This window comes from Equus caballus, chromosome 7 (assembly GCF_041296265.1).
Source record: "Equus caballus isolate H_3958 breed thoroughbred chromosome 7, TB-T2T, whole genome shotgun sequence".
Taxonomy (NCBI): Eukaryota; Metazoa; Chordata; class Mammalia; order Perissodactyla; family Equidae; genus Equus; species Equus caballus.
The window spans coordinates 81856028-81883766 of NC_091690.1; the positions used below are offsets into that span (position 1 = coordinate 81856028).

At 46.0% G+C, this 27739-nt stretch overlaps 2 protein-coding genes across 9 annotated transcripts in view; one reads left to right on the forward strand and one right to left on the reverse strand.

Moving 5' to 3' along the window:
• Positions 1-5316, reverse strand: part of SBF2 (SET binding factor 2) — a 466103-nt gene extending 460787 nt beyond the window's left edge. For 3 of the 8 annotated variants that reach the window (XM_070274749.1, XM_070274748.1, XM_070274747.1), the window contains exon 1: positions 5073-5277. In XM_070274749.1, coding sequence (XP_070130850.1) covers positions 5073-5127 — 55 coding nt within the window. In that variant the 5' untranslated portion in view covers positions 5128-5277. Of the gene's footprint in view, positions 1-5072 lie in introns of all 8 variants that reach the window. The other 5 variants (XM_023646034.2, XM_023646033.2, XM_023646035.2 and 2 more) reach the window with 4 other exon arrangements.
• Positions 5317-14229: 8913 nt separating this feature from the next.
• On the forward strand, positions 14230-16481 carry ADM (adrenomedullin). The gene is made up of 4 exons (NM_001163879.1): positions 14230-14357; positions 14794-14912; positions 15050-15199; positions 15400-16481. Exons 2-4 carry the CDS (start codon positions 14815-14817, stop codon positions 15713-15715), a joined length of 564 nt encoding a protein of 187 aa, NP_001157351.1. The 5' UTR covers positions 14230-14357; positions 14794-14814; the 3' UTR covers positions 15716-16481.
• Positions 16482-27739: the final 11258 nt, after the last annotated feature.

The window sequence follows — 27739 nt, forward strand, 5'->3', positions numbered from 1 at the left end:
TGACAACGTTTTATTTTCTTTCAATTCAATTTTAAATAGAAATATGATATACAACGGAATACTACTCAGACATAAAAAAAAAGACGAAATCTTGACATGTGAGACAACAGTGATGGACCTGGAGGATGCTATACTAAGCAAAATAAGTCGGATAGAAAAAGCCAAATATCGTATGATTTCACTTACATATGGAAGATACAAACAACAACAAACAAACACAGACAACAGATTAGTGGTTACCAGAGGGGACGGATAGTGGGGGGAGGGCAAAATGGGGTAAAGGGGCACATTTGTACCGTAACGGGTAACAACTAGACTTTTGGTGGTGAACACGATGCAGGCTATACAGAAGTTAACATACATTGATGTACACCTGAAATCTATGTTATAAACCAATGTTACTCAATAAAAACATGTTAAAAAGAGAAATATGAAAAAATTAACTAAAAATATTATTAATCGAAAAGACATTTTAGGAACAAAAATAAAGAGTGTGTTGGATGAATAATTCTAGAACACTCTGGTATTAAATACAGAACATTTCAGTATCATATTATCATAATATGATTAGCTTTTATAGAGATTTAGGTAACAAAATCATACTATATTCTGAAAAAAGCTTTATAATAGTTTTCAGAATCAATTAGGTTTATTCATCACTTATAATTCAAACAAGTACACAGATTTAGTGGATTTTCTTCCAGTAAGTTTTTACAAAGGGTTTTACATTAAAAATACTCAAAGGCCACAACTTAAGATATAAAAGTATTCCAATGTCTAAAAAGTGACCCAAATTAAAACATCTGCTCTTAAAAAGACACTGTTAAGAAAATGAAAAGGCAGGTCACAGACTGGAAGAAAATATTTGCAAAACACCCGATAAAGATTTGTATCTAGAATTAAAAAAAAACAAAACACCTCAATAAGAAGAAGTCAAACAATCCAATAAAAAAGAAAACTTGATCACTTTATAAAAAATATTCAAACGCAACATGCACATGAAAAGGTGATCAACATCATTAGTCACCAGGAAAATGCAAACTGAAACCACAATGAGATACCACTATATATCCACCAGCATGGCTAAAATTTTTTTAATTTTAGATAATAAAAATAAAATAAAAAGATTGATGAGAACTCTCATATCTTGCTGGTAAATATGCAAAATGATACAGCTAGTTTGCAAAACAGTTTGGCAGTTTCATATAAAGTTAAAAAGACACTTATCATATGACCCAGCAATTCTTCTCCTAAGCATTTATCTAAAAGAAATGAAACCATACGAACACTCAAAGATCTGTATGCAAATGTTCAGAACAACTTTGTTCATAAAGCCAAAAACTGGAAACTCAAACGTCCACCAACTGGCGGATGGATAAACAAATTGTATTATAGCCTGCAATAAAAAGGAACAACTGACAATACATACAAGATGGATAAATAGCAAATGTATTTTTCTAAGTGAAAAAAAGCCAGACATAAAAAACTATACAATTCCATTTATACGACATTCTAGAAAAGACAAAAACTTCCGGACAGAAAACAGATCAGTGACTGCCAGAGGCTAGGGAGGGAAGTGACTGCAAAGGCGCACAAGAGAATCTTCTGGAGGGATGGAAATGTTCTATATCTATATCTTGACTGTGGCAGTGGCTACACTTTTGTATACACCTGACAAAACTCACTGAACTGTTCAGTTAAGAAGGTGAATTTATTGCATGTAAATGATACGTTAATAAACATGACTAAAGAAACATCACAAGTTAAAAAAAAAAAAAAGATACATTTCACTATTGAGATTCTACAGTTTATAAAAGTTTCCGGATTTTGTTACTTAAAAAAAATAATCTTCCGGGGCTGGCCCCGTGGCCGAGCGGTTGAGTTCGCGCGCTCCGCTGCAGGCAGCCCAGTGTTTCGTTGGTTCGAATCCTGGGCTCGGACATGACACTGCTCATCAAACCACGCTGAGGCAGCGTCCCACATGCCACAACTAGAAGGACCCACATCGAAGAATATACAACTATGTACCGGGGGGCTTTGGGGAGAAAAAGGAAAAAATAAAATCTTTAAAATAAATAAATAAATAAATAAATAATCTTCCTTTTCCCTGCTGTGGGGTGGGGTGGAGATTGTCAGAGCCCAAGTGAATCAAGGAGGGAGTCCACATGGGGAGGAACTGGCGAATGTGTTCAGTCAGAGACCAAGCGCCATAAGGAGGGTGTCAATGCAGAGTGGCAACCGGGCATGGGGCACTGGGTCCGAAGAGAGCGAGGAGGTCGTCTTCACAGGGAAGTGTAGGGTGTCAGAGCCTAAGTGGGGTGAGAAGTATATCCAGTATACCCACCAACAGTGGGGAAGGTGACATGCGGAGTCAGAGCCAGAGCACATTAAGGAGGCTGTCCTTACATTGGGACACCCTGGCATGGGCTGTTAGATCCTGACAGAGGCAGAAAGGTGGGAGACAGACAATGAAGAATCTCAGCCCAGCAGAAAGAGGAAGGCATCCAGGAGAGGAAGTTGGAGCAGCAAAGATGAAAGATTGGTTAAACACAGGGAGACTAAATGAATAAGTAAATATATTAAGGATAATGGGAGCCAGGTTTCTGTCAGAGAAGACCATTACAAATATGAAAAAAGGAAAAACTAGAATGGATCCTGGAGTGTGGGACTGAAACAGAGGTAGTAGAATGAACTCATGGTTTTCAATATATACAGATAAATAAATATAGACATAAATGTGTGCATCTGTGTGTAAATACATATATTTCCCTGCTCTGTCCATTAACAGCACCAGGAGCAGTTAGTAACCCAATAGCAATAAACACACTAGCACTGAGATCTTAGCTTCTAAACGTTATTCTCCACTAAAAGGATGCAGGGCTCCCTAGAGAAATGGCCGATTCTAGGACTAAGGCAGGGGCAGTACAAGATAAGCCGAGAACATCTTCTTGTGCCAAAAAGTAAAGACATGCTCAAAGAATGATGGGGGCACGTCACAAGAACACAGAAGCCAGCTTGAAAGGGCTCTCATTGGCCAAAGGAGGAAGAATTTGAACACCAAAATAAACAGTAACAGAATATAATCTGCTAAAAAAACCCAGAAAACCATGAATCCTTATAGATATGAATACTGGGATACATTAAAAGTTTGATGAGGAACAAAATATTTACATAGTTAAAAGTACTCACAAAAATTGTTTAATACATATTAACTTTATAGTGAGGAAATCTGCAGACATTGCTTATCTCAAGTAATCAAAGTGAAAATCACCAATAATGAGACAAACTGAAATTGCACACCACCCGACAGGATGCAACGAGCATCACTTCTGTGATGATATTCCTGCCCGAGTACATAACCTGTATGCATCCAATCATAAGAGAACAGATAATTCAAAATTGAGGGGCAGTCTACAAAATCTTCAGAAGTGTCAAGCTTATGAAGGTCGAGATAAGATGAAGGAATTGTTCCAGATTAAAGAGACATGACAAATAAATGCAACACATAATTCTGAACTGGATCCTTTTGTCAGTAAAGAGATCAATGGCACAATCAACAAAACTTGAACAGTATGAGACTTACATGGAGCTATCAGTGCTAATTTCCTGATTTTGACGATTGTTCTGTGATTATGTAGGAGAATATCTTTGTTTATAGAAAACACACACTAAAGCATTCTGGTGTGATAGGACATGAGGTCAGCAGCTTCCTCTCAAATGGATCAGGGGAAAAAAGTTCTTTGTACCGTACTGGCAAGTTTTCTGCAAGTTTGTGATTGTTTCAAATTTTTTAAAAGTGAGGGAAAAAACAGTATCGCTAAAAATGAAATAATGTTAAAAACGGTCATTCTTCACATTGTTAATCTTCGTAAGAAAGAGACACCAGACTATGCAAAATTACTAGGAAATAAAAAGCAAAATTTTGGAGCCTCAGGTCATGAGTAATGAAAGAGTAAAGAATATAAAAGGTTCTCACTAAAGGAAGTTATTAGGAGAGGAACAGCGAAAGGGGCAGTCGACCTAGAGTGGGTAGAACAATGGTATTCTGACGATACCAACGGCTGTAATCAACAGCAAAACACAATCTCAGCATCTCCTCTGAAAAATGAAGGGACTGTCTAGCTGATATTTAAAATTCCTTGCAAACGTGTGACCAGAATTACCCTGAAATAGATGTGCTTCCCCAACTCAATTTATTACATTATGCTTAGCTACACAGTAATACAAAGGAATACACATACAAAAGTAAACGTGCAGGAATCCTGAATTCTCCTAAGTTGCGGAAGTCCATAAATTAAATTAAAATGCGATGCACTTGCCAAATTGTTCCTTACGAAGAAAATCTTGTAACGGAGGAAAACAATTAAAACACACACTGAAGTGAAACAAGATCACCTTCTGCTGACCGTCCTTACTTAAATAAGTGTTCAGACTCATTCTGAACTGGCCGTCACATCTGTCCTGAAAGAACAGGGAACATTTCCTAGAAATGTTTCAAAGCGCAAGGATCCCCTTCCCTTCCCCGGCACCACGCGTTCACCGGGGCGGCGACCAGACGGGCCCCCAACAGCGCAGGGGAGAGGCAGCCCTGGACGCTCCGCACTTCCTTTTGGAGAGGACAGCCCCCTGCGTCACTCATTACTCACTCAGAATGCAGGGCAGAAGTTCATCCCCGAGGAACTTAGCACAGTAGGCTCCCACCCTCCCAGCCCTGCGGTCCTGGCCCAATCCCGCCGGCATCAGGGCGCTGCCCCCGGTACCCGGCGCCCTCCAGAGCAAGGGGGCCGGCGCCCAGACTCGCCCCAGCTGGGCAGCCCGGGCCCCGACGGACGCGGCCTCCCCCCCGCCCCCGCCCCTCAAGCGGGCCCCTCACGCCCCCCGCGACGCGCAGCCCGGCCCACAAGGCCCGACGCCCGCCCGACGCCGGCCGGCCGCCCGCTCCGCCGCCGCCGAACCCGGCCCGGCCCTCCCCGCCTCCCGGCCGCGACGCCCGGCCCCGCAGAGCCCACTGGACGGCGGCCGGGGGGCGGGGGCGGGGAGGCCCGGGGGCGGCGCCCGCCCCACACCCTTACCTGGCTTCTCGTGGTCGTAGCCTACCACGATGAAGTAGTCGGCCAGCCGGGCCATGGCCGCCGCCGCCGCGCCCGAGAAGCGGGTGCCCGTCGCCGCCCTCGCCGCCGCCGCCCACCGGGCCCGGGAGGGCTCAGCATTTTCCCTGCAGCAGCCGCAGCGGCAGCGGCGGCACTTCAGCCATGTTTGACAACCGAGGCGCGCTCTGCGCCTGCGCCGCGCCTGGCGCCCGCTCTTCCCCCGCCCCCACCCGCGTCGGCTCGGTGGCCGGAGCCGTGGCGGTGAGCCCACCCCCACCCTCCGCGGGCGCTGGACCGCCGCGTGTGGGCAGTGGGCAGCCCGGCGAATTCCCGCCTCGCGCCGCCACCGCAGCCGCTCGAGGTGGCTCCCTTGTAGGCCTGGCTGCCCCTTCGTGGCCCCCCTCCCCTTCCCCCTCCCCTTTTTTCCTAAAGCAGGGTGTCTTTCCTTCCGCCTTGTCTACTCCTTTCTGGATCTGGGAAGAATAGACAGGGATGGTTGAGGGGTCCCCTGGAAAGTTTGCAGCTTCCCCTCCCCCCTTTCTCCCCAAAGAGGAGATTCTCCCGCCCTCGCCTGGAAGTATGGAATTTGCACCGCCAGGGCTTTTGCTACACGTTTCCTGTTTATGTTGTGCAGATGGGAATTTTAGGAACATGCCATCGAGCGGGCGGGGGAGGGAGAGGCTTTTGCGCAATCCTCAGAGGCGCCTCGTGCTTCAGTGTTGGGTGGGCTGGGGGGCGGTTGACCTGGGCTTCCCCCGGAGCTGGAGCTGCCCGCGGGGGTGGGAGGGAGGCTGGATTCCATCGAAGAACGCCGCATCCTCTGTATCCTCCTGAACTGGCCGGGTCCAAGGAGTCGGAGGGAGTAAGCTTGGCGCTCCCAGGGGAACCCCTCCTACCTGGGCTTTCAACCCTTGCAGCCGTCCCAGGGCTCTTGTAGCAGGAGCAAGTGATGACTTCCAACTTACCTGCTCAAACACGCAGTCAAAAAAATTAGTGGGTCTTTCATCGTCCAATGTAGGAATTACTTAGATGCTTTCTTTTTTGCTGCATCTCTTATTGGTCATTTCGAATTTGGCTGGTGAGACGCCCAAATGAGCTTTCTTTGTCATGTTAGTATCTCATGAAATTTTAGTAGCAGGATATGTTACCTGACAAGTGGTAGACTGAAGTTTTGGGAATCTCCATGGTTTGCAAATGTGATCATCTTCATGGTTGCTTATCACTACTCATTCTTTTTTTTTACTGTTTTTTTTTTTTTTTTTGCAAGGTAAGATTTGCCCTAAACTAACATCTGTTACCAATCTTCCTCCTTTTTTCTTCCTTTTCCCCACCAAAGCCCCAGTACATAGTTGTGTATAGTTGAAAATTCTCCTGGTTCTTCTAGCTGAGCCTCCACCGCAGCATGGTTACTGACAGACTAGTGGTGTGGTTCCACCCTGGGAACCTAACTGGGTGGCAGAAGCAGAGCACACCGAACTTTAGCTGCTAGTTCGTCAGGGCTGGCTCTTTAACTCATTCTTAATTCAGGATTTAATCTTTATCATATACATATAAGATCTCTTAGCAAAGCATCTGGTGTGTGTTTAACAAATATTTTTAACGAGTGAATGTACAATTTCCCCCAGCTACCATCAGGAAGCTGCAATGGCTTGAACTCTGAACTGGAAGTCCAGAGAGTTGGTGTCTCAGCTCCTGAAAGTTTAATTGAACATTTCCTATTTTCTGTGCCACACTTTCTTCATCTACAGATTGAGAGGGTAGGGCTGCACTAGAAGAACAAACTCGCAGAAAGGAATACTTTAGGGGCTCATTTGCAAATTGCTTGTGGTCAAACTGAATCAGCCTAGTTGTAGGGGTGGAGGTAAGACGACAGATTGATCTTGAAAATTGTTAAGGTGAGAAAGCTTCAGTCACACCTCAGGTAAGAATCTTCTCTGTAACTTCCCTGAGAGCTCATCATCCAACCTGATCACTTTCAGTAAAGAGTAATCTTACTTCCTTGAGAGGCAGCCCATCCCACTGTTTAGCACCCCTATTGTTAGAAAGTTCTTCCTTATTATGTCAGAGTTGTCCTGTAACTTCCCCTGATTTTGCTGTCTGGAACTATCCAGAAAAAAACAAAAGCTATCTTGTATGATAGCCTTTTGGATATTTAAGGCAGCTATGATGTTCCTTCTCTATTTTACTTTAAGTGAAATTCACATATCATAAAATTAATCATTTAAAGTGTACAATTCAGTGGTATTTAGTACATTCACATTGTTGGGCAACACCCAAAAGAAAACCCCACACCCATTAAGTAATCACTCTCATTTCCCTCTTCCCCAGCCCCTGGTAACCTCCAATTTGCATTCTATCTCTATGGATTGACCTATTCTGGATATTTGATATAAATGCAGTAATACACTATGTGATCTTTTGTGTCTGGGTTCTTTCATTTAATAATGTTTTCAAGTTCATCCACATTATAGCATGAACCCCTACTTCATTATGTTTTATGGCTGAATAATATTCCATTGCATGTATAACCATATGAAGTCCAATTTATCAATCTTTTCTTTTGTTTTCTGTCCTTTTGGTGTCATTTCTAAGAATCCAAGGTCATGAAGATTTACTCCTATGTTTTCTTCTAAGAGTTTAATAGTTGAGCTCTTGTATTTAGGCCATTGATCCATTTTGAGTTAATTTTTATATATAACATGAAGTAGGGGCCACATCTTACTTTTTAAATGTGTTGGGTTTTATTTCATTAACAAGTATTGGTTTAAATTACTTTTTAACTTTTTTAAATCAAATCTTAGCTGATTTCAAGAGTAGAATCAAATGTTGTATGCTTTTAGATATGCTCCATCTGTTAGGTCATACATAGGTAGGCTGCCAGACCACTTGCAAATGGGTGTTTCGTAGCATGGGGATTTTGACATATCCCAGGTATATGTGTTTGTATACATACACAATCATATTTAGCACACACTGGAGCTGTGCTTTGCTTCTCAGCCAACAGCTGCCAGTCTGCTGAAACTGATAAGCCCTGAGAAGGCAGTAATCACTGAGGTTGGCCAAAGGCCAAACTATCCCCTGAGATAACCGCCATCACCTTTCACCAAAGAGTGAGAGAGTAAAGCAAGGCCAGGTTTGTTTTACTGAAGGTTGGCAGGAGCAGGAAGGGAGGAAGGCTATGCAACACAATGATCGTATATACGCAGCAGATGCCTTTCTTTTACCCGTTAGAAGACAAATAGGAACCGATTGCTAGTGACCAAGAATTATCAGCCCAGGGCTCCTACAGTTGGCTGTTGTGGAGTGAGTGGTTGATCTGTACAGTCATTTCAAGTGCTTCCTGTGGTTAGCCACTACAGTTCATAGAGGCATTATGAGAGTTCAACTTGGCCAAACATCCACAGGCAGGGCTGGGGCCTCTTCAAATGGTTTCTACCAACCAGTAACAAAGACTGTGTGGCTGTGGTAGGAAATTCCTTGATCCACTGCCGCATCTCCAACCACTCAGTGGCCTAAGAAATTTAATGATTGTTATCCTTGACACCTGCCTCTCTCTTAGCCCCACATTCATCACTCAGAACTATCAATCCTACTTCCCAAATATATACACTTGTCTCCACCCTCACTGCCACCCCACTAGGCTGAGCCACTATCACCTCCCACCTTAACTATTGCAATAGCTTCCTAACTGGTTTCCCTGCTTTGTTGGTGGTTCCAGATTGTCCATATAGGTAAAACTTAAGGACAGAAAGTGGGTGATGAACCCTGTCTTCAAATTAAATTTGTATAGCAAACACACTGTTTCTGCCTTGGGTGTATGTTTGGGGTGTGGAAAGGAGGCTTCAGAGATGGCCAACAGAAATTGTCCTGCAGGTACTTTTACATGTGTGATTATATGAATAGTTGAATCTTGACACTCCTATGAAGTACTCCTGACAGTAGCAGCTGCGGTATAAATAGGTGCTGTGAGAGATTGCAGGCTGCTTTTTCTTAGATCGCATGTTTATTTGGTGAGCAGGACTGGGTACATTGTGGAGCCCAATGCAAAATGAAAATGTAGGACCCTCTGTTCAAAAATTAAGAGTTTCAAAACAGCAACAAGCAGAGCATTAAACCAAGTGTGGGGCCCTGTGCAACTGAACAGGATGCACATCCATGGAGCTGGCTCTGTTGGTGAAGCTTAGGACGGAGTATGTGCGTGTAGGGGTGGATTAACAGAGATTATGGGGGAAGTAGGCCCTCTCCAATCTCTCCAGGACATCACTTCCGTTCTTGCTCCTCCCTAATCCATCCACCACATTCAACAGCCAAAATGATCTTTTAAATAAATGTATATTAGATCATGTTTCTCCTGTCTTCAAACCTGTCGATAGCTTCCCATGTCACCATGAATAAAGTGCAAAACCTTCATCATGTCCCAAAGGGTCCTGTTTACTCTGATCCTGATGACCTCTTTAATCTCATTTCACGCCACTCTTCTCCCTCACTCAGGACATTCCAATCACACGGGCCTCCTTTCACTTTCCCTAATGTACCAAGTTCTCTCTCATCTCTGAGCTTTTGCATATGCTGTTTCCTCTATTTGGAACATTAGATCCCTCTAGTCTTGCTTTTCCTTCAGAACACTTAACACAGTTTATAATCATGTATTTATTCCTATGAAGATTTGCTTATGTTTGACTATCCCACCATGCTGTAAGCTTGTTGAAGGCAAAAATGATGTTTGCATTGATGATTACTGTATGCCCAGTACTTAGCACAGAGCTAAGCATGTAATGCATGCTCAGTAAATATTTGTTGAAGGAATGAATGAATTTTTAAATCATGCGGGTCCGTACATAAAAATTCCCTCATTCCAATGATTCTAATCTGATAGTACAGGATCCCAACCTGGAGGCAGGTAGCATGATGGCTGCACCATTCTCATTGTCTAGAGATGCCCCCAAATAGTCTAATCATCTTTCATAATCTAATTATTAATGCCATTCATTGTGCCGTCCGTAGTAAATTTCTCTTGAAGTCATTTCATCTTCTTCTAACTGCTAGTATAACAAGCTTCTATAGGTTAACCATTTTCTGTGTTCTCTTTTGTTTGTCCTATAGCAACTTAGATTCTTTAAGCTTCAGGGAGGTTTGTCTTCCAGCTTTATCACACACAAGAACTGACTGTTTCTGTACCTCTGTTATGTGCAGGAGCACAAAAATGAGGCAGCAAAAGCATTACTTTTCCTTAGCTGATGCTCTGCAAAATATTAGGCCCTCAATATTTAATTAAGGTTAATATTAATTAAGGTTATTTGCCTTCCCTGCCTCCACTACTCCAAGACAGAACTTAAGGCTATAGAAACAGTGCTTTTTCTTCTGTGTCAGCCTTCTTAACTTGGTCAACCTCCTGAAATTGTATGCCTATTTTATACTTAAGTTGGTTTATGTACATGTGCATTTTCTAGAAAGGATCTATATTTTATTAGCTCCTTAGAGAAGTCAGAGATCCCAAAAAAGTGCCCTGGCTTTGTATCCTGTTTCACTTTACCTTGTGAGTGACCCTATCAGCAAAGTTGATTGTTTCCTTTCTCTAAACTATTTTGTGTTATGACTCCAGGATGCTTCTTGAACCTTGTTTTCAAATGAACTTTGTAAACAAGCCCTCAGCATAGCAGAGGCATTTTGAACCATATATGAATAATAAATGCATTTGAAAATTTCCTGTTTGAAAAAAGAGGCATCCTAGATAATTATGCAGTGCAGTTAGCTACTCGCTTTTAGTTATTAATATCATTATTATTATTATTATTATTTCTCATTACTTTTCTGCATGACCTGAATGTGGTCACACTGGCTTTAGGGACTGTGTACACAATGTTAGCTGAGAAACCACCACCGCAAATTTTTTAAAACTCCAAACATTACTAAGAATAAGGCTGGGATTTAAGGCCTAAAAATAATTCAGTTGGAATGTGAGGGAGAAATTGAGACACCATTATACAACAAGCCTTTAGCATATTTGTATGTCTGTATATATGATGTCAGGATACATCCATTTATTACAGTGCTTTGGGGGTTTATTTACAATATGACCCTTTAAAAATTCTTGGGCACAAAAGAAGTGGATCTTCTTAACCAGAATTTCTTTCTTTTTTTTTTTTTCCCTTTATCTTTTATTTCCAGTAAGATTTTAAAGATGTTTCTTCCTGCCTTCCTTGTACTCAGTGTGAATCTACAATCAGTGAAAATTGAATGGGTGAAACTCCACGTTAACAAATCACCAAAAGCAGAACTCTTGCTACGGTGTGTCCTTCTAGATTCAACCACTTAACAGAAAATGCATTCTCGTGATTTTTTTTCTTTATCCATGATTAAGTAAGCAAACCCGAGTTTCCACAGGAAAAAATAGATCCCAATATTGGGCAAATTTTATACGTTTTTTTTCGACTTATACCCCACAACGCTTTGGGGAACACTCTGGCCCTGTCGCCCACCCACGCAAACATACAATTTCGAAGATACAGGTGTTCTAGAAAAATCCCGAGCTGCCAATCCAGGACTTTATTTAAAGAAGGAATTGGGGGAAGGAGGTTCTCAAACGTCAGATCGCTAAGTGCCAGAGGTACAAGGCGTACCTGGGCTGCTGAGCAGCGTGCCAAGGCTCTCAGGTGGGAGCTCCTGGCTCTGCGGCTACACGGCTGGCGTAGGCACTTAAGCCGGGCGGAGCAGAACCGAGTCTCCACTCCCAGGCTTTGCTTGTTGAAGCCTCTAGACGCTCAAAGCGAAGTCTGCACCAAGAGCACGCTTCGCGATCCGGCAGCCTGAACGAGAGTTCATTCTCCCCCTCCCCCCAACAGAATCAGAGGCTTTCCTAAAGGACACGGCGAGGAGGCAAGGAGGTACAGCCGCACAGTCTTCTGCAGAGCAAACCCCCCAGGGCTGGTGGGAACTGGAAGTTACGAGTCCAGACCACGGGACCTTCTCTGGCTGCGGGCTGGCGCCCAGCTGTCCTTGACCTCCCCAGCAGTCAGTAGGCGCACGCTGGGGAAATGAAAGTAAAACCTGTCTTGGCGCGGACCCAGCTGGAAGCTGGCTACAAGTAGGTCGCATCCTCGGACAAGAGTGACAGACTGTCGAAGAGCCTGACTCGCAGGGGACGAATTGAAAGGAAGAGATGGGAAGTAGAAGAACAGAAATGGGTTGCTCGGGAGGCTTCTGGAAACAGAGCGGGCAGAGTAATACCTGCTGTCTGCAGGGCCGGCAGACTAGCCCCCTGGCCCGGTCTGCTGCAGCGACTGCTCTGCCGCCAGGCGGGCAGCGCGAACCCAGCCGGTACGCTGCGCTGCAGCCCTCTGACCCTCGGCGTCCCGAGGCTCGCCAGAGTCAGAGCCAGGAATCCGTCCCCCGCCCTCAGCTGGAACTCACGTCCGCTCAGGTGACTCCCTCAGGGAAGAGTCCTCAGAATAAGTAACCCTGGCGCGGCCATTCCTTCCCCAAGTGCAATGTCCACGGTTCAGTTCTGAGAGTGAAAAGGCGGCTGAGCCAGCACTGCACGGCCGAGACCAGGCGGGGTCTGGGCCACCCAGCGCTTTTGCACTGGGGCTCAGAAGCAGTATGGCAAAGCAGGTAGGAAGCTTAGAGATGTGCCGGGGGCACGTTACAGATGTGAAAACCAGGAGGGCATGTGACTTGTCCACACAGTGACTTGTTCACACAGCGAATTGCGGTAGAATGAGGACTAGAAGCCGGTCCACAGAGTCCCAGTGGTCCCGCTCCCTTGGCCTCTCAGTTTGGGCACTGGGCTCCAGGACCTGCGACTAGGGTGGGTCATAGGACATCAGAGGCCTGCATGCAAGACATAGGGAGCTGAGTTCCCTACCCACTTTGGCCCCCAGGAGAGAAGTAAGAAACTGAAGTCAAGGAGCAGTGATGGAAGAGCACAAACGGGTGACAAACGTGCTTGGGGGTGATTCATCATGAACAAGCATAAATCCTTGGGCGGGGGCTAGGACTGTCCTCTCCCCCTTGACGAGATGATGACCCCAGCCTAGAAAAATCCGCGCCGCGCCCCAGCTTGCTTGCAGGGCCGAGTTAGGACTCTACTGTTTACTACCTTTGGTGTGACTTTGGGCAAATACTTCCCCTCTCTGGACTTCAGTTGTCTACTTGGTGAAATAAGAAAAGTAATGTTACCTTCCTCTCCTAACTCAAGGGTAGGTGTGAGGATCAAAGGAGATCAGGATGTGGCTGTGCTTTGTAAACTGTAAAGCGATTAACATACGTGAAGCATTAGTGTGCTCCCTGGCAGTAAATCCTCACGTTTACAATGGGTGAGGGAAGTCTCCGAGGGCAGCCAGGCAATCTCTCAGGTTGTAACCTTATAAGGCATAATTGGATTGCAAGGGGGGAAAACCGAAACGGCATCTTTTGTCCTAATTTTGGTTATTTCCATATTTCCAAATAGGCATGTAAATTCTGACACTTCAGATAACGACCCCCTCCAAATGCCAATTCTCAAATCAGCCTTTACGAGCCTTGCACCTATTGCGAAATCTTTCTAGCCCATTCCAGAACCTTGGAGTCTCGACTGCTCTCCGGGGTCTGGCGAGGCCCGCTCTGCTCCTCTGTGGGGTGCACACTACTCCTGGGGGCTGAGGTCGCGGCCAGGTCAGGAGCCGAGCCGGCAGGGGGCGCGGTCCACTCGAGACCACTCGGCAGCCACAGCTCCCGAGGTCCAGGGCTCGGGCCATCCGCGTGGTAACCCCTGCTGGCTCTTGCAGTTCCACGCCAGGAAGCCTCGCTCTCTGCGCTGCACAGGTCCTGGGTAAGGACCCCATAGAGGTTGTCCCGGCCCTACTTCTTCCTGGCTCACTCCGTGCTTAGCATGCGTACCCTGAACACTGTGCTCAGAGAGCCAGGACTGTGGCAGTTCCTGCACCAATCTCCTGGAGCTCATCTCTGAGCCCTCTGGGCAAGAGGGACCCCCACCCCCAAATCCCACATCCACTGGCAAGCAATGCGCGCACCCGAGTGCAGAAGCGCGCGCGCCTGAGGGAAGAAAGGGAGGGACAGGGCAGCCCAGGCCCCGCCCCCCTGCGCTCTTATAAAGCCGAGGAAGCAGAGGCGGCCACTCAGTGGTTTCTTGGTGACACTAGGCAGAACAGCTCGAGCTTTGCCACCTCTGGTTTCTCACCGCAGCTTGGACGTTGGAGTTTTGCCACTGCCAGAGGGACGTCTCAGACTTTTTCCTTCCAGATCTTGGCAGATCATCCGCTTCAGCAGGTAGGCGCCTCAGGCGGGGTGGGTTAAAGGGGGAGGGCCTTGCCCGGGCCGGAGACTGGGAGCGCTGGGTGAGGAGTACAGCCCATTTTGGAGGGTCCTCTGCGGGGTGCGTCCCAAATCCCAGGCGCAGCTTGTGCACACAGCTGGAACTCCAGAGACCCAGTTCCCTCTGCTCCGTCAGCCACGTTCCCAGGAGTTGAGCAAGGAACCTCTGGGAGCCTGGCTCTGGGCAGCGGCCTCCCTTGCGGGGCCTGTCACCCGCCTGGCGGGTGCAAATGCCGCTGGCGCCTCTCTGCGCCCGGGGGAGATAAGCGTCTGAGCCAGGCAGAGCGAAGGCTGAGCCTGCTGCCCGGGCCCCCGCCCGCCCTCTGTGCCCCGCCCGACCGGTGCGGCGGGCCCGGGTGCTCACGTTCGGCTCCTCTCTCTCTTTCCCCAGGGTCTGCGCATCGCCGCCGGGATGAAGCTGGTTCCCGTAACCCTCATGTACCTGGGATCGCTCACCTTCCTAGGTGCCGACGCCGCACCGCTCGACGTGGCGTCAGAGTTCCGAAAAAAGTGAGTGGCAGACAGCGCCTTCTCCAGTCCTTGTACCTAGAAGACAAGGGAAACTGGCCGTTAGTCCCGAGAGCTTAGCAGTGAAGGCCGGGACCTCGCCTGGGCGCATGCGAATCGACTCTATTTGTGTTTTCCAGATGGAATAAGTGGGCTCTCAGTCGTGGGAAGAGGGAACTTCAGGTGTCCAGCAGCTACCCCACCGGGCTCGCAGACGTGAAGGCCAGGCCTGCCCAGACTCTCATTCGGCCCCAGGTCATGAAGGGCGCCTCTCGAAGCCCCCAGGCCAGGTAACTATGCGGGGCACCGTGGCGGGGTGGGCAAGGGAAGCTCTCCTCCACTACCCTGGCCCTGGGGGCTGTGTGGCAGTTCAGATGGCGGTAGCAGTTTCCAGCCCCCTCTGGCCCAGCGTGGCTCCGGTTCCTGGTGGCTGGAGCCAAAGCCCAGCTTGATGGGGGTCTCATGATGTCTTCCTTCTCTTCTGCGGCAGTCCGGACGCCGCCCGCATCCGCGTCAAGCGCTATCGCCAGAGTATGAACAACTTCCAGGGCCTGCGGAGCTTTGGCTGTCGCTTCGGGACGTGCACGGTGCAGAAGCTGGCGCATCAGATCTACCAGTTCACAGACAAGGACAAGGACGGCGTCGCCCCCAGGAGCAAGATCAGCCCCCAGGGCTACGGCCGCCGGCGCCGGCGCTCCCTGCCCGAGGCCAGCCAGGGCCGGACTCTGTCGTTCCCGGAGCCTCGGGCGCGCCGAGCTCCGGCCTTGAGAGCGCAACAAGTGCTCGCCACCCTTCTTAGGGTTTAGGCGCCTGTGGCCGCAGTGGACAGTCGCGAAGGCATTCTGCCGGCGCCTCCCGGGCCAGAGGGCTTTCCCGAGCCGAGCCCCTCAGCCCATGGGGACCGGGCTGAGACAGCCCTGCAGAGACCCGGAGTCCGGGAGGCACCGTCCGGGCGACGAGCCCTGGCTTTGCGAGGTCCCCTCCTCTTTTGAGGTAGAGTTCCTTTCGCTCTAATCGGGTCCAGGCGCCCCAGGGGGGCGGAGGAATCCGAGGAAGTGTCTGCCAGGCTCACGGAGAGGAGAAACTGAGAATCAAATGCTGACAGCCCCGGGTCAGGGGTCTGAGCCACTGCCGTGCCCGCCTACAAACTCATTTCTCACGGGGTGTCGCCCCACCGGGGCGCAAGCCTCGCTATTACTTGAACTTTTCAAAACCTATAGAGGAGAAGTGCAATGCGTGTTGTATATACAGAGGTAATTATCAATATTTAAGTTTGTTGCTGTCCAGATTTTTTTTGTAACTTCAAATATAGAGATATTTTTGTACGTTATATATTGTATTAAGGGCATTTTAAAAGCAATTGTATTGTCCCCCTCCCCTCTATTTTAATACGTGAATGTTTCAGCGAGGTGTAACATTGTTTGCTGCGTGGAATGTGTGAGAGTGTTGGTGTGCCTGAGAGAGAGTGAATGCTTCTTCTGGAAGAAGGAAACGCTGTGTCTCTGTAAAAATCTATTTACATGAAGTGGGTGATATGCGAAATAGCAAACCAATAAACTGTCTCAATGCTGATTCATTCTCCTCGGGTCACGCGTCTTGGAAGGGAGGGCGCCCCTGTTCCTGGTCTGCCCCGGAGCTCCGGGTCCCGCCGCCGGGCGTGGGAAGGTGGGCGGGCGGCGCGGGCGCGTGCTGGCCCCTATTGGCGCCGGCGAGCTGTCAGCAGCTCGGCTCTCCCCTTGCGGCGTGCGGAGCGCGTGTCCTGCGTACGGAGCAGGGCTTCGCAGAGACGCCCGAGGTCACAGCCTCGCGTGGCGGCCGGGCCGGTTGGGGTAGGGTGAACCCTAGTCGGGAGGCGAGCCTGGACTCTGCGGCTTGCGCAACAGAGCCTAGATTTTATGGAGTTGCTCAGGGAGCCCTGCGCGAAAGCGCACCTCGGAGAGTTGGGGTGGTTTCCGAGGCCGCCTAAGCGAGGAGTTTCCCCGGGCTGCCGCGGTGTTAAAGTTAGAAGCTACTCCAGCAAGATGTTGGGACTCCTCCGGGAAACCAACAGCCGGGCCAGAAACTCCGGTGCTCTCCCCGCCTGGTGCCCCAGCGAGCCAGGGGGCTCATAAGCGAGGCTGTGGCGCCCCCAGCCGGCCGCCTCGGACGGGCCCGAGAGCCATGAGGCCGTACGTGCGGTTTAATAAATCCTCCTACGTGGGAGTCAGCACATAGCCCTAATGAAAGAGGAAAGAAAAAAACAGTTTGCAGATGCCAACCAGGGCCACCCCCCCACCAGACCTGCACGGCGGCTCCCTGTTCTGGGACCGTGACTCAGCGCCCACACGCTGCGCAGCGTGCAGCTGCTGGCCGGAGGCGGGCAGGACGGACGTGCCGCCGGAACCGTGCGCCTCGGGACGGCCTGAGACCTTCATTGTTCCACCTCCCCTTGCTGCTCTCCTCTTCCTTCCTCCTTCCCAAGCCTTTACATTTTTTCTGCAATTCTCTCCAGCCTTCCTTTCTCTCTCTCCTTCCTTCCTCCACCTTGCTTGCTTTATGCCTTGTCATCTTGGAAGGTTGACCCCAGTTCCAGTGAGAGAAGCTGGACACTAAGCCCCACTGAGTGACTAGAAGGGCAGGGGACATGGGAACGGTTAGGCAGAAGGGGATAATAAAGAGAGGCACCCCTGATTTTTCCTTCCCTGCCCCATTTGTCTCATCCAACATCCTGAAGACCCAGGATGGAAACCAACTGCTTGTCCTTTCCAGAAAGTTTCCCCGGCCTTTCCAGTTCAAAGCATGGCTGAAATGTTGCTTTTGATAGATGATCTCAGACACCTTCCTGGTGGAGAAATTCTGAGGGTGAGTTTGGAGAGTGGAAAGTTTCCAGGGCAGCCTACCTTCTCCTGGGCTTTTTGCATCAATTGCATTTCACAAGGTCCCTTCTGAGGGCCTAGAATAAATAGCTCCTTTCAGAAGAAGCCTGCGTATACACTGAAAGAGACAGATCCCACGTCCCAGGTCCAGAGACAACCTGCTTCTGAAGCAATTTCAATTTAGAAGAAAGTAGATCCTAGCATGTGGAATTTCCTTAAGACCAGAGGAGGCCTCAGTTTTGAGCACCTGGCTGTTGACAGAGTCAATCTTCATACAGTTCATTGTCTTATTTGATCTTAACAATTTTGTGAGGTTCATCAGAATTGAGGAGGTTACAAATGCAGCAACAGACCATACAGGGCATGTATGAATGAAAGAGCGGCTGAAAATTCCAGTCATGGAATTTCTGTGCCAGTGAGTGGTTCTGGGTGGTCTGAAAACGCTGCAGAAGCTGCGGAGAGTGGCAAACGCTTCAGCCTTGCAGACAGTGGCTCAGGATTAAACACTCACCCTTCTCTTTGAGCCAAGGTTTGTCCCATAGCCACAGAGCCCTCCAGCCAAACCTCACCCTGGCAGAGCTTCAGCCGGCAGACAAAGCTGCCAGAGGCAGGTTGGGCACTGGCTTAGGGCTGTTCTAAGCAGGGAACAGGCATCTAGCCTTCTGCCCAGGGAGTCTTATGACTCCCTTTGGGGAGTCCAAGGCAAGGGAAGGAGATGGTTCAGCTCTGCGAGATGAAAGAGGCAGCTGCTCAGCTGGACTCCTTCCCAACTGAAAATCCTATGATTGCAGACATGTCTGAAGAGATATGAGACCCTCCTAAGATCAGTCTGGTACACGTTCAGAATTGACTGAAGGTCACCATCAAACCCTGGGCACCTTCTCTGTGAGCCACTCAACCTATCTTCTGGATTTTTTTCATAAGGTGTTGAAGCCTGTCAGGATAAGGCCTCCTGGTGCCAAGAACACATCGTTTATCAGCACTGATGAGTCATTTGCGAGCTGATTCGACCTGTCTGCGGCTGAGGAGTAGTCCCAGCTTTTATCTTTAGCTACTGTTGATGGCTATGAGAATGGTACCATCCATTTGTAATCAAACACAGGGTACCAGGCGATTTCTTGAAAAGCCGACACCTTGGCTGAACAGCTAAGGGTGGAAGGGAGTGATGGGGAGGAATGGAAATTGATTCTTTTTTTAGCACCTGCTTTGTATCAGACATTCTCCTAGCCACTTGATATACCTTATCTCATTTAATTCTTACAGCAGCCATGTGAAGTAGGTGTTATTACCTGTTTGTAGATAAGAAAATTGAACCTCAGAGACATAAAGTAACTTAGCCAAGGTCACACAGTGAGTAGTAAGTGCTGGAGCCTGGATTTGCACACGACTGCTATAGGCTATTTTGATGCTATGAAGACATAGAGAGTAAAGTGGGATAATTTTAACATTTGGATTCTCAAGCCAGATGTCCCCAAATGTCCTCTAACATGGGGATGGCTTGGGTAGGTGATTTACACCTGTGGTTCTGAAAGATTTACACGGGGCTGGTAGGACTGGAAAGAGAACTGCTTCAGCGGTATGCTCAGTGAGTGCAAAATAAATAAATGAAGTAAGTTTTTAAAGTCTTGGCCCTGGTTTGAAGCAGGGCTTATAAATCAGGAATAGTCTCCCCCCCAGCTAAGCCACTGACCTCTTTGGTTTTTGTTGCCAAATATAGTTAGAACATACACTGAAGGCCTCAAGAGCTGGCTTCTGAGGGGAAGGCCTTCTGAACTATTCCTGGCCAAACACAGTCCCACATTGAGGTCTTGAGTCGCCCGGAAGAACACCTGTGTCTACAAAGCTGCAAATAGAGTTTCCACCCTTGAGGTGGAAGCTTTTGTCTTTGGCAACGGCCGTCCAAGGCAGCTCTTCAGAGGCTGTTGTGAGCTCACGGAGAGAACCAAGAGTGCTGCCTCTCCTTTCTCCAGCCACCGAGGAGAGGGCCTTGTTAGCCTGGGTCCCATAGAGGTTTCTGCCAACAGGATTGGAGGCGTGGACTTCATTTGCATGGGAAGAAGGGTGAGGCTAGATAGTTGTCTGGTGGTCCCACCGGTCTTGTTCCAGAGCTATTTTGGAACATTCTGGAAAAACAATAAAATGTCTATGACCACACAGGCAGCTGAATTTAGTAGATTGTTGTATATTTATCCAAGAGCAGGACAGTAGTTCTGAGTATTAAAATGAATTTTTGAAACATAAAAAATGCATTTTGTTTATCACAAAATATTTATTCAGTTTTGAGAAAAAGAAAAGATTCACCTTTCATACCACTCCCAGAGATAACCACCATTAATATTTTAGTATATACCCTTTTAGACATTTATACATATACAAATATGCACATACTTTAAAAAATCGAACTCAAATGCAGAGACCTGAATTAAATATACTCAGTTTAAGGGAAATTGTCATTATCAGTCTGTGTAAGGCTTCTCTTTTAATTTTAATTATTTTATATTTTCCTCCTTTAATTTCTATACCCCTTCCCATCTCCTCCATAGGAAACTTCTTTAACATGTTTGATATCTGTACTTATTATATGTATAAGTCTTATAAAATCTGTTATGTTGTTTTGTGACTATGTGTTTTTAACATACAAATATGTTGTGTTCAAATTTTTTGTACTTTTCTTACCAAACACTTAAAAAAAATTATCCAAGGAGATTGTGTCTTTTTATTGCTGCGTATTACCCCATAATATGAATTTTCCACATTTTACTTTTCTTATCTCTCTCTTTTTTTTTAAAGATTTTTTTTTTCCTTTTTCTCCCCAAAGCCCCCTGGTACATAATTGTGTATTTTTAGTTGCGGGTCCTCCTAGTTGTGGCATGTGGGATGCCGCCTCAGCATGGCTTGATGAGTGATGCCATGTCTGTGCCCAGGATCCTAACTGGCAAAAGCCTGGGCCGCTGAAGCAGAGCGCATGAACTTAACTACTTGGCCATGGGGCCAGCCCCTTCTTATGTCTTAATGAGGGACACTTGGGTTGCCTCCAGCATGCCTTCTGCCACAGAGAAGATGAACATCCCATTTCATGTCCTCTTATGGATCTAAATGAGAATTTCTTGAGGTTATACATCCAGAAATGGCATCACTTGGTCAAAAGGCTTCTGCATACAGATTATGCTAAATTTTGTGAGATTGATCTCCATAATGCCTGTACCATTTTGTATTCTCACCAGCAGTGCTTGGGAGCTCTCACCTCCCATGTCCTTGCCAACCTCTGCGTACATCCACTTTTCTGTCTGCTATCCTCATGGGTATAAAGTAATATGGCACTATCGTTTTAATTTCCATTACTGATTACTAGTGAATTTTAGCATATCTTCATTTATTGGTCACTGGACTTTCCCTAATGCACCACACAATTGAAAAAATATGGGATTGGGGCTGGCCCAGTGGCACAGCAGTTATGTTCACACGTTCTGCTTCAGTGGCCCAGGGTTCGCTGGTTTGGATCCTGGGTGTGGACACAGCACCGCTTTGCAAGCCATGCTGCGTTAGGCGTCCCATATATGAAATAGAGGAAGATGGGCATGGATGTTAGCTCTGGGCCAGTCTTCCTGAGCAAAAAGGAGGATTGGCAGCAGATGTTAGCTCAGGGCTAATCTTCTTCAAAATAAATAAATAAATAAATACAAATAAAAAAAGGTGGGATCATATTGGCCTGTAACCTGCTTTTTTTTCCCCACTCATCAGTGTATTTTGGGCATCTTTACATGTCAATAAATATATCTATTCAACATCATTTTTATTACCTGCACAGTATTTCATAATATGAAAATATCATGATTTGTTTAACCACTCCTCTGCTATTGAACATTAAGGTTTTCCTCCCTGCATTTTTACCATGAAAAATGCCCCCATAATTGTCTTTGTGCATTCATCTTAGGGTAATTTTATGAATTGTTTTAAAGATAAATTCTTAGAGGTAAAATTATTGGGTCAATGGGTATGTACTTTTTTTGTTGTTAAATCATTTGCTGCATACTGCCAAATAGCCCTCTGGAATGATCAGTTTTTACTTTTACTAATAGTATGTAAATGTCAATTTCCTATATTTTTAGCAACACTGAGCATCATCCTTTTTTTCTAATGCTGTATCAGCAGAGGGGTAAAAATTACATTTTTTACTTTTTAGAAAGTTTTGTTCTTTTCCTATATTTCTGAGACCTTATTTTATATCTTAATAGTTCTAAACTTATTTAGTTTATAGTTTCATTTTAGTAATGCTGTTATCTTTATCAGCTGACTCTTGTTCATCGTGACTTGTTTCCTCCTATTTTCTGTAATTTTCGGTTCTGAGCTCATCTTATTAAAGCTTAACTTACAGTGATTTTCTATAGCCTGTGTTGAGGTGAATCACTCCAGAGAGGTTTGCATTTGCTTCTTCCACTTGCCCTACAGTTATTACCTGCCTGGGACCATTTTTTATATTAATTTCTTGATTTGGTGTTCCTAAACCATGCTCATGTGCGTCTATGCTGGAGATCTGGGGGGGGGGGGGGGGGGGAGTCTTTTGAGCATCCTGGATTCACTTGAGTGTCTCAGTTCCTTTTCTTCTGTCCCTAAGCCAGTCTCTTTGTTACCAAGAGAGGAGATCCCTCCCCAAATCTCTGGCTGGTTTTCAGTTATCTTGGTTTAGTCTTGTGTGGATTTCCTGTATTTTCACGGGAGTTCAGTCATGCATGTGAAAGAATGTTAAGTATATTTTACTTAGCATTTCTAGATGTTTTATAGTAGCTGATTTTCAGCTTATCTAGTCTGCCATATCACCAAGAATAGAAGTCACCATCAATTATTCTCATTATTACTTTAACTTACAATATTTCTTTGATCAATAGTGAGATTAAATATATTTCATATCTTTATGATAATTTATATTTCCTCATATAAGTATATTTTTAATTCTGGATCCTTTCATTTTATTGGAGTGTTTGTCTTTTTCCTACTGATTTGAAATACTAGTTAATGATTAAGAATATTAAAGTTTGGTCACATACACATATTCCTTTTTATCTTGTTGTGGAGTGTGGCTTATTTTTTGCCATATAAAATGTACAGATATTTATATAATCAAAGATATCAGCCTTTCCCTTTATAATTTCTGCCTTTGTTGGCTTGCTTAGGAAGCCCTTCTCTGTCTCAATATTTTAGAATATTCACCTATTTTTTTTCTGATTTGATTTTGTACTTTAAACACTTTAATGCAACTAGACTTTATTTTGGTATACGATGTGAGGTAGGGATTTAACTTTATTTTTTTCTCCTAAATTGTTAGCCAGTTGTCTAACACATATCCTAAGTAGTGCATATTTTCTGCAGGAATCTGAAGGTTTCCTTCAGCATGTATTACAGAGGTTTTCAAGCTGTGTTCTATGGAGCCCCAGGGTTTCCCTGAGTTACTTCTGCAGTTTCCTGCGGAGACAAGGAGGAAACAAAAGAGCTAGACTCTCTTCCAGCTTCTAGGGGAGCAGTTCTACTTTTTCGTTTTATACATTGGGGCTCCATGTTAGATTTCATTTGAAGAAAGAGTTCATCCACCTGCAAATCAGTAATATAATAAATTCTTAAACAGTAAATATTTGTTGTTTTTTTTTTTTTTTGAGGAAGATTAGCCCTGAGCTAACACTACTGCCAATCCTCCTCTTTTTGCTGAGGAAGATTGGCCCTGTGCTAACATCCATGCCCATCTTCCTCTACTTTATATGGGGGACGCCTACCATAGCATGGCTTTTGCCAAGCGGTGCCATGTCCGCACCCGGGATCTGAACCGGCGAACCCTGGGCTGCTGAGAAGCAGAACGTGCAAACTTAACTGCTGTGCCACCGGGCTGGCCCCCTTAAACAGTAAATATTTGTTTCTGGTCCTTTTATGACCTTCCATTGTTCAGTCTGTCTTTTCCTGTACCAGTTTAACAATCTAAAAAACTATTATGAAACTTTTCAAACTCACAAAAAATAGAGAAAATAGCATAATGAACTCCCATATACCTATCATTAAAATCCAATAATTGTCAAAATTTTGCCACACAATTCATCTATCTGATTTCCTTTTTCTTTTTTTAAAATTTTATTTTTCCTTTTTCTCCCCAAAGCCCTCAGGTACATAGGTGTGTATTTTTAGTTGTGGGTCCTTCTAGTTGTGGCATGTGGGACACCGCCTCAGCATGGCTTGATGAGTGGTGCCATGTCCATGCCCAGGATTCGAACCGGCGAAACCCTGGGCCACCGAAGAGGAGCATACGAGCTTAACCACTCAGCCACTGGGCCAGCCCCTATCCATTTTCTTTTGTTTGTTTTGTTTTGTTTCTTGCCAACGTATCTGGTTTTCTTTTTCTTCCCTCCCTCCCACCTTTCCTTCCTTCCTTCTTCTTTCCTGTTCTCCTCTCTTCTTTCTTCTTTTCCCCAGACATCATGTCATTTCACCCACACACATTTCAGTATGCATCTGTTAATGAAAAGAAGAATGTTTTCTTACATAACCAAATGCTATTGTCACACTTAATGTTAACAATAATTCTGTGGTATCATCTCATACTCAGTCTATAATCAAATTTGCCTCATTGCCTCAAAAATGTCTTTTGACGGTGGTTTGTACAAAACAGACTCCAAACAAGATTGTTATATCTCTAACGTTTCTTTTAATCTGGAGCCACCCTCCTCCCTTTTGTTTTCATGCCATTGACTTGTTGAAGAAAACAATTTTTAAATAATTGTCATTTAGAGCTTTTATTATCAAGATAAATCTTGATTCCCCACTTCACTCTGCCTGGGTAGACTCAGCCAGAACATCCTGGCCTGCTCGCTTGTTAGGGTGTGGTGGGGGTAGGGAGACTGGAGTGGTCAAAGTTGCAGTATTTCTTACAGAGAGAGAGTATCTTGAAATGTTAATCTTTGTGCTTTGCTTTGCTACACTTTTTCCACTTGACCTTTCCCCTAGTAAATCAGAGGCATTGCCTCAAGGAGATTTAGGATTGGTACAACCGGAATGCAGAGGGAAAGAAACAGTCAGAATAAAACAGTCAGTGTTCAGTTTTCTGACTTTTAAAATAGCCTCTTGAAGCCCACATCAAAAACAATAGTTTTGAAAGCCAAAGCCTTTTATTTACAGAGAACCAGGTTTTGTTGAGAGAAGAAAAGGCCCTTGAGAATCAAAAGGGAAATCCCGGAAGCATGAAGGATTGGGCTTTGCCCTGAGAATGTACTGGAAAGAGACCAGAGGGAGAGCCAGACTAAACCCTTTCACCCTAGCGTGCTCTGGGCTGAGGGAGCCCGGGGACCTCAGGGGTTAGAGGGAGGGCTGGGGGAAAAGTCCCACAAGAGGAGGACGGCAGCGGGCAGAGACTGCAGATCAGCCCCAGGAAGCCTGTGGAGGCAGATGGTTGCCTGGGGCTCAACTGCCATTTGAGCGAGTCCCGCTGTTGCTGAGCTGAAGAGCCATGTTAGCTGTGCTTTTAACCACTGCCCAGGGTCTTTCATCATCAACAGCCTGCAGGTTTCATGCTCAGAGGGCCCAGCAGTAGCGACACTTGCCTGTGCCCAGAGTCATTGTTGAGCTCCATTTGGATTGCTCTGCGTGGTAGAGGACGCTCGTGAGTCACCCCCAACTTCTCAGATCAAAGGGTGGGGAGTTTACACCAAAGGGGTGGTGAAGCTGAAGGGAGAGCCACCCACCTCTGCATTTGGGTGGGTCTGGACACTGGAGACTCACTGTATTACATTCACAAGTCACATATGGGACAGGATCGCCAGCCTAGTTTGGTTTGGTGTTCTAGCCTAGGTTTTGTCTCATTTTGGTGGTTTTTTTCCACTAGTTAGAGCCAGTTAACTGCTTCTGCCTGTTCACATCACTTAGGGAAGCTTTAAAAAAAAAAAATGACACCAGGCCCCGTCCCAAACCAATTGAACTAGATTCTTGTGGGTGGGGTATAATGTCATTGCATGATTGTGAGTAAAATTTTCTCTTTGTGAGACTGCTTAACTTTGTTCAGCTCAGACATTATCACTCTTCAGCTCTTTCAAAAATGCACTCCAGTGGTCATAGCAGACTGAGACCAAGAGTTAGTTTATGTATTATTTATTTATTCATTTATTTATTTCATTAGGTAGCTAGTTTTAGATTTAGGGTTGTATCCAGCAACACAGCCAGAAATAGAAGGGTTAACTGCAGCCAGCAGGGGCAGGTGTTTGGAGAGAAGACCAGCTGCAGGTGATGGGAAGAGGGCCAGCCCAGGGTGAGGGAACAGACAACAGGTGGTTGTGCTGTAAGGCACTGGCATCAAGGAGGAACAGCAGGAAGTAACATGGCGTCTAGGAGTAAACTGTAGGCAGGCCCAGGGAAGTCCAGATGTAGGAGGCAGAGCGAGACAGCTTGTGTCAGCTTATAATGGGCTGAATTTGGTGTCCCCTCCCCAAATTTATCTGTTAAAGTCCTAACCCTCAGAACCTCAGAATGTGACTCTATTCAGAGATAAGGCCTTTAAAAAGGTAATCAAGGTAAAATGAGGTCTTATGTGTGGGCCCTAATCCAATGTGACCGGTGCCCTTATAAGAAGAGGAGATTGGGACACAGACAGCACAGAGTAAGGGGCGACCATGTCGGGACACACAGAGAAGGCGGCCATTTGCAAGCCAAGAGAAAGGCCTCAGAAGAAACCAAACCTGCTGGCAACTTGATCTTGGACTTCCAGCCTCCAGAACTGTGAGAAAAAACAGTTTCTCTTGTTTAAGCCACCCAACCTGTGGAATTTCATTATGGCGGCCCTAGCAGACTAATACATACTGTCAGAGATGAGTGAGAACAGAGCACGGCTGTAGTCCTGGAGATTGTGTATCATGGCTGGGTCTCAACACCAGGCACAAGGGTCAGGGAACCAGGGTTGGGGTCACTGATTCAGGGCAAGCAGGGTCTCATTCATTTATTCATTCAATCAACAATATTTTGTTAAGCTCCTACTCTGTGCTGGTCCCCATTCTGGATGCGGGATATCCTGTTATGGCAGTGGTCCGGATGAGAGGTGATGTGGGACTGGATTAGGAGGGTGGCAGTGGATAAGGTTATTTGACACTGAAACAACCCAACATGGCGGTGATGCTCCTTGCCTCCCTGACCAGGCATGTACCCACCTGCACAGGAGTTTGGGTGACCTCATTTTCAGAGTGAAGGAACCTGTGGAGCGGGCACCAGGCGAACTACTTGTAACTAATTCAAGTATAATTTTCCTCTTTGAGAGAAAGTAAAGTTTCAATTTAGACAAAGTTTTCACTGGCACCTAGGTTAACAAACTTGGATGTTTCCCCTGAATGTCTCTATCTCATGTTCTTTAATTTAACACATAACATTCCAACTTTATCTGCTTTAAACTTTGTTAGTTTTTCTAAACGTCAAACCACGTTTCCCCAAACCACGTTGCAATGGAAAACTCAAGCGTTTCCAGGCAATAACTCCATCATCTCTGCCACCATAGACAACCATCAGATAAACTTTCCTAATTCATACCACGTCTGCTCTCCCAGCCCTGTATGACCTTGAGCATTAAAAAAACCTTCAAATTATTTTTTCCCCAAATAAGCATCCATCCCAAATTTCCCCCACCAATTTTCTGTTTAATGAAAGACAAATTGTCAACGCTGAATCAGCCAACTTTTATTAAAAGCTGGAAAGTCTTTCAAAAGCTTTCAGTCGACTGTCCTGTTAAACGCAAAAAGTAGATAATGGGAAATAGTTGCATCTATATGGTCCCTGTTGATCTAGTTGCAAATTCTGGTAATTGGAAACTGTTTGGACACAGGTATCCTTCTCTACTTTGTCATTGTGTAGGACTCTTTCCTCACCCCATTACCTGCATTTGAAAAATTAAAGTGATGTGAGAGCCCAAGAACTCCCAACTGATTTGCCCTCTGGCCTAGTGTCATTCTGCAGGCAGTATGG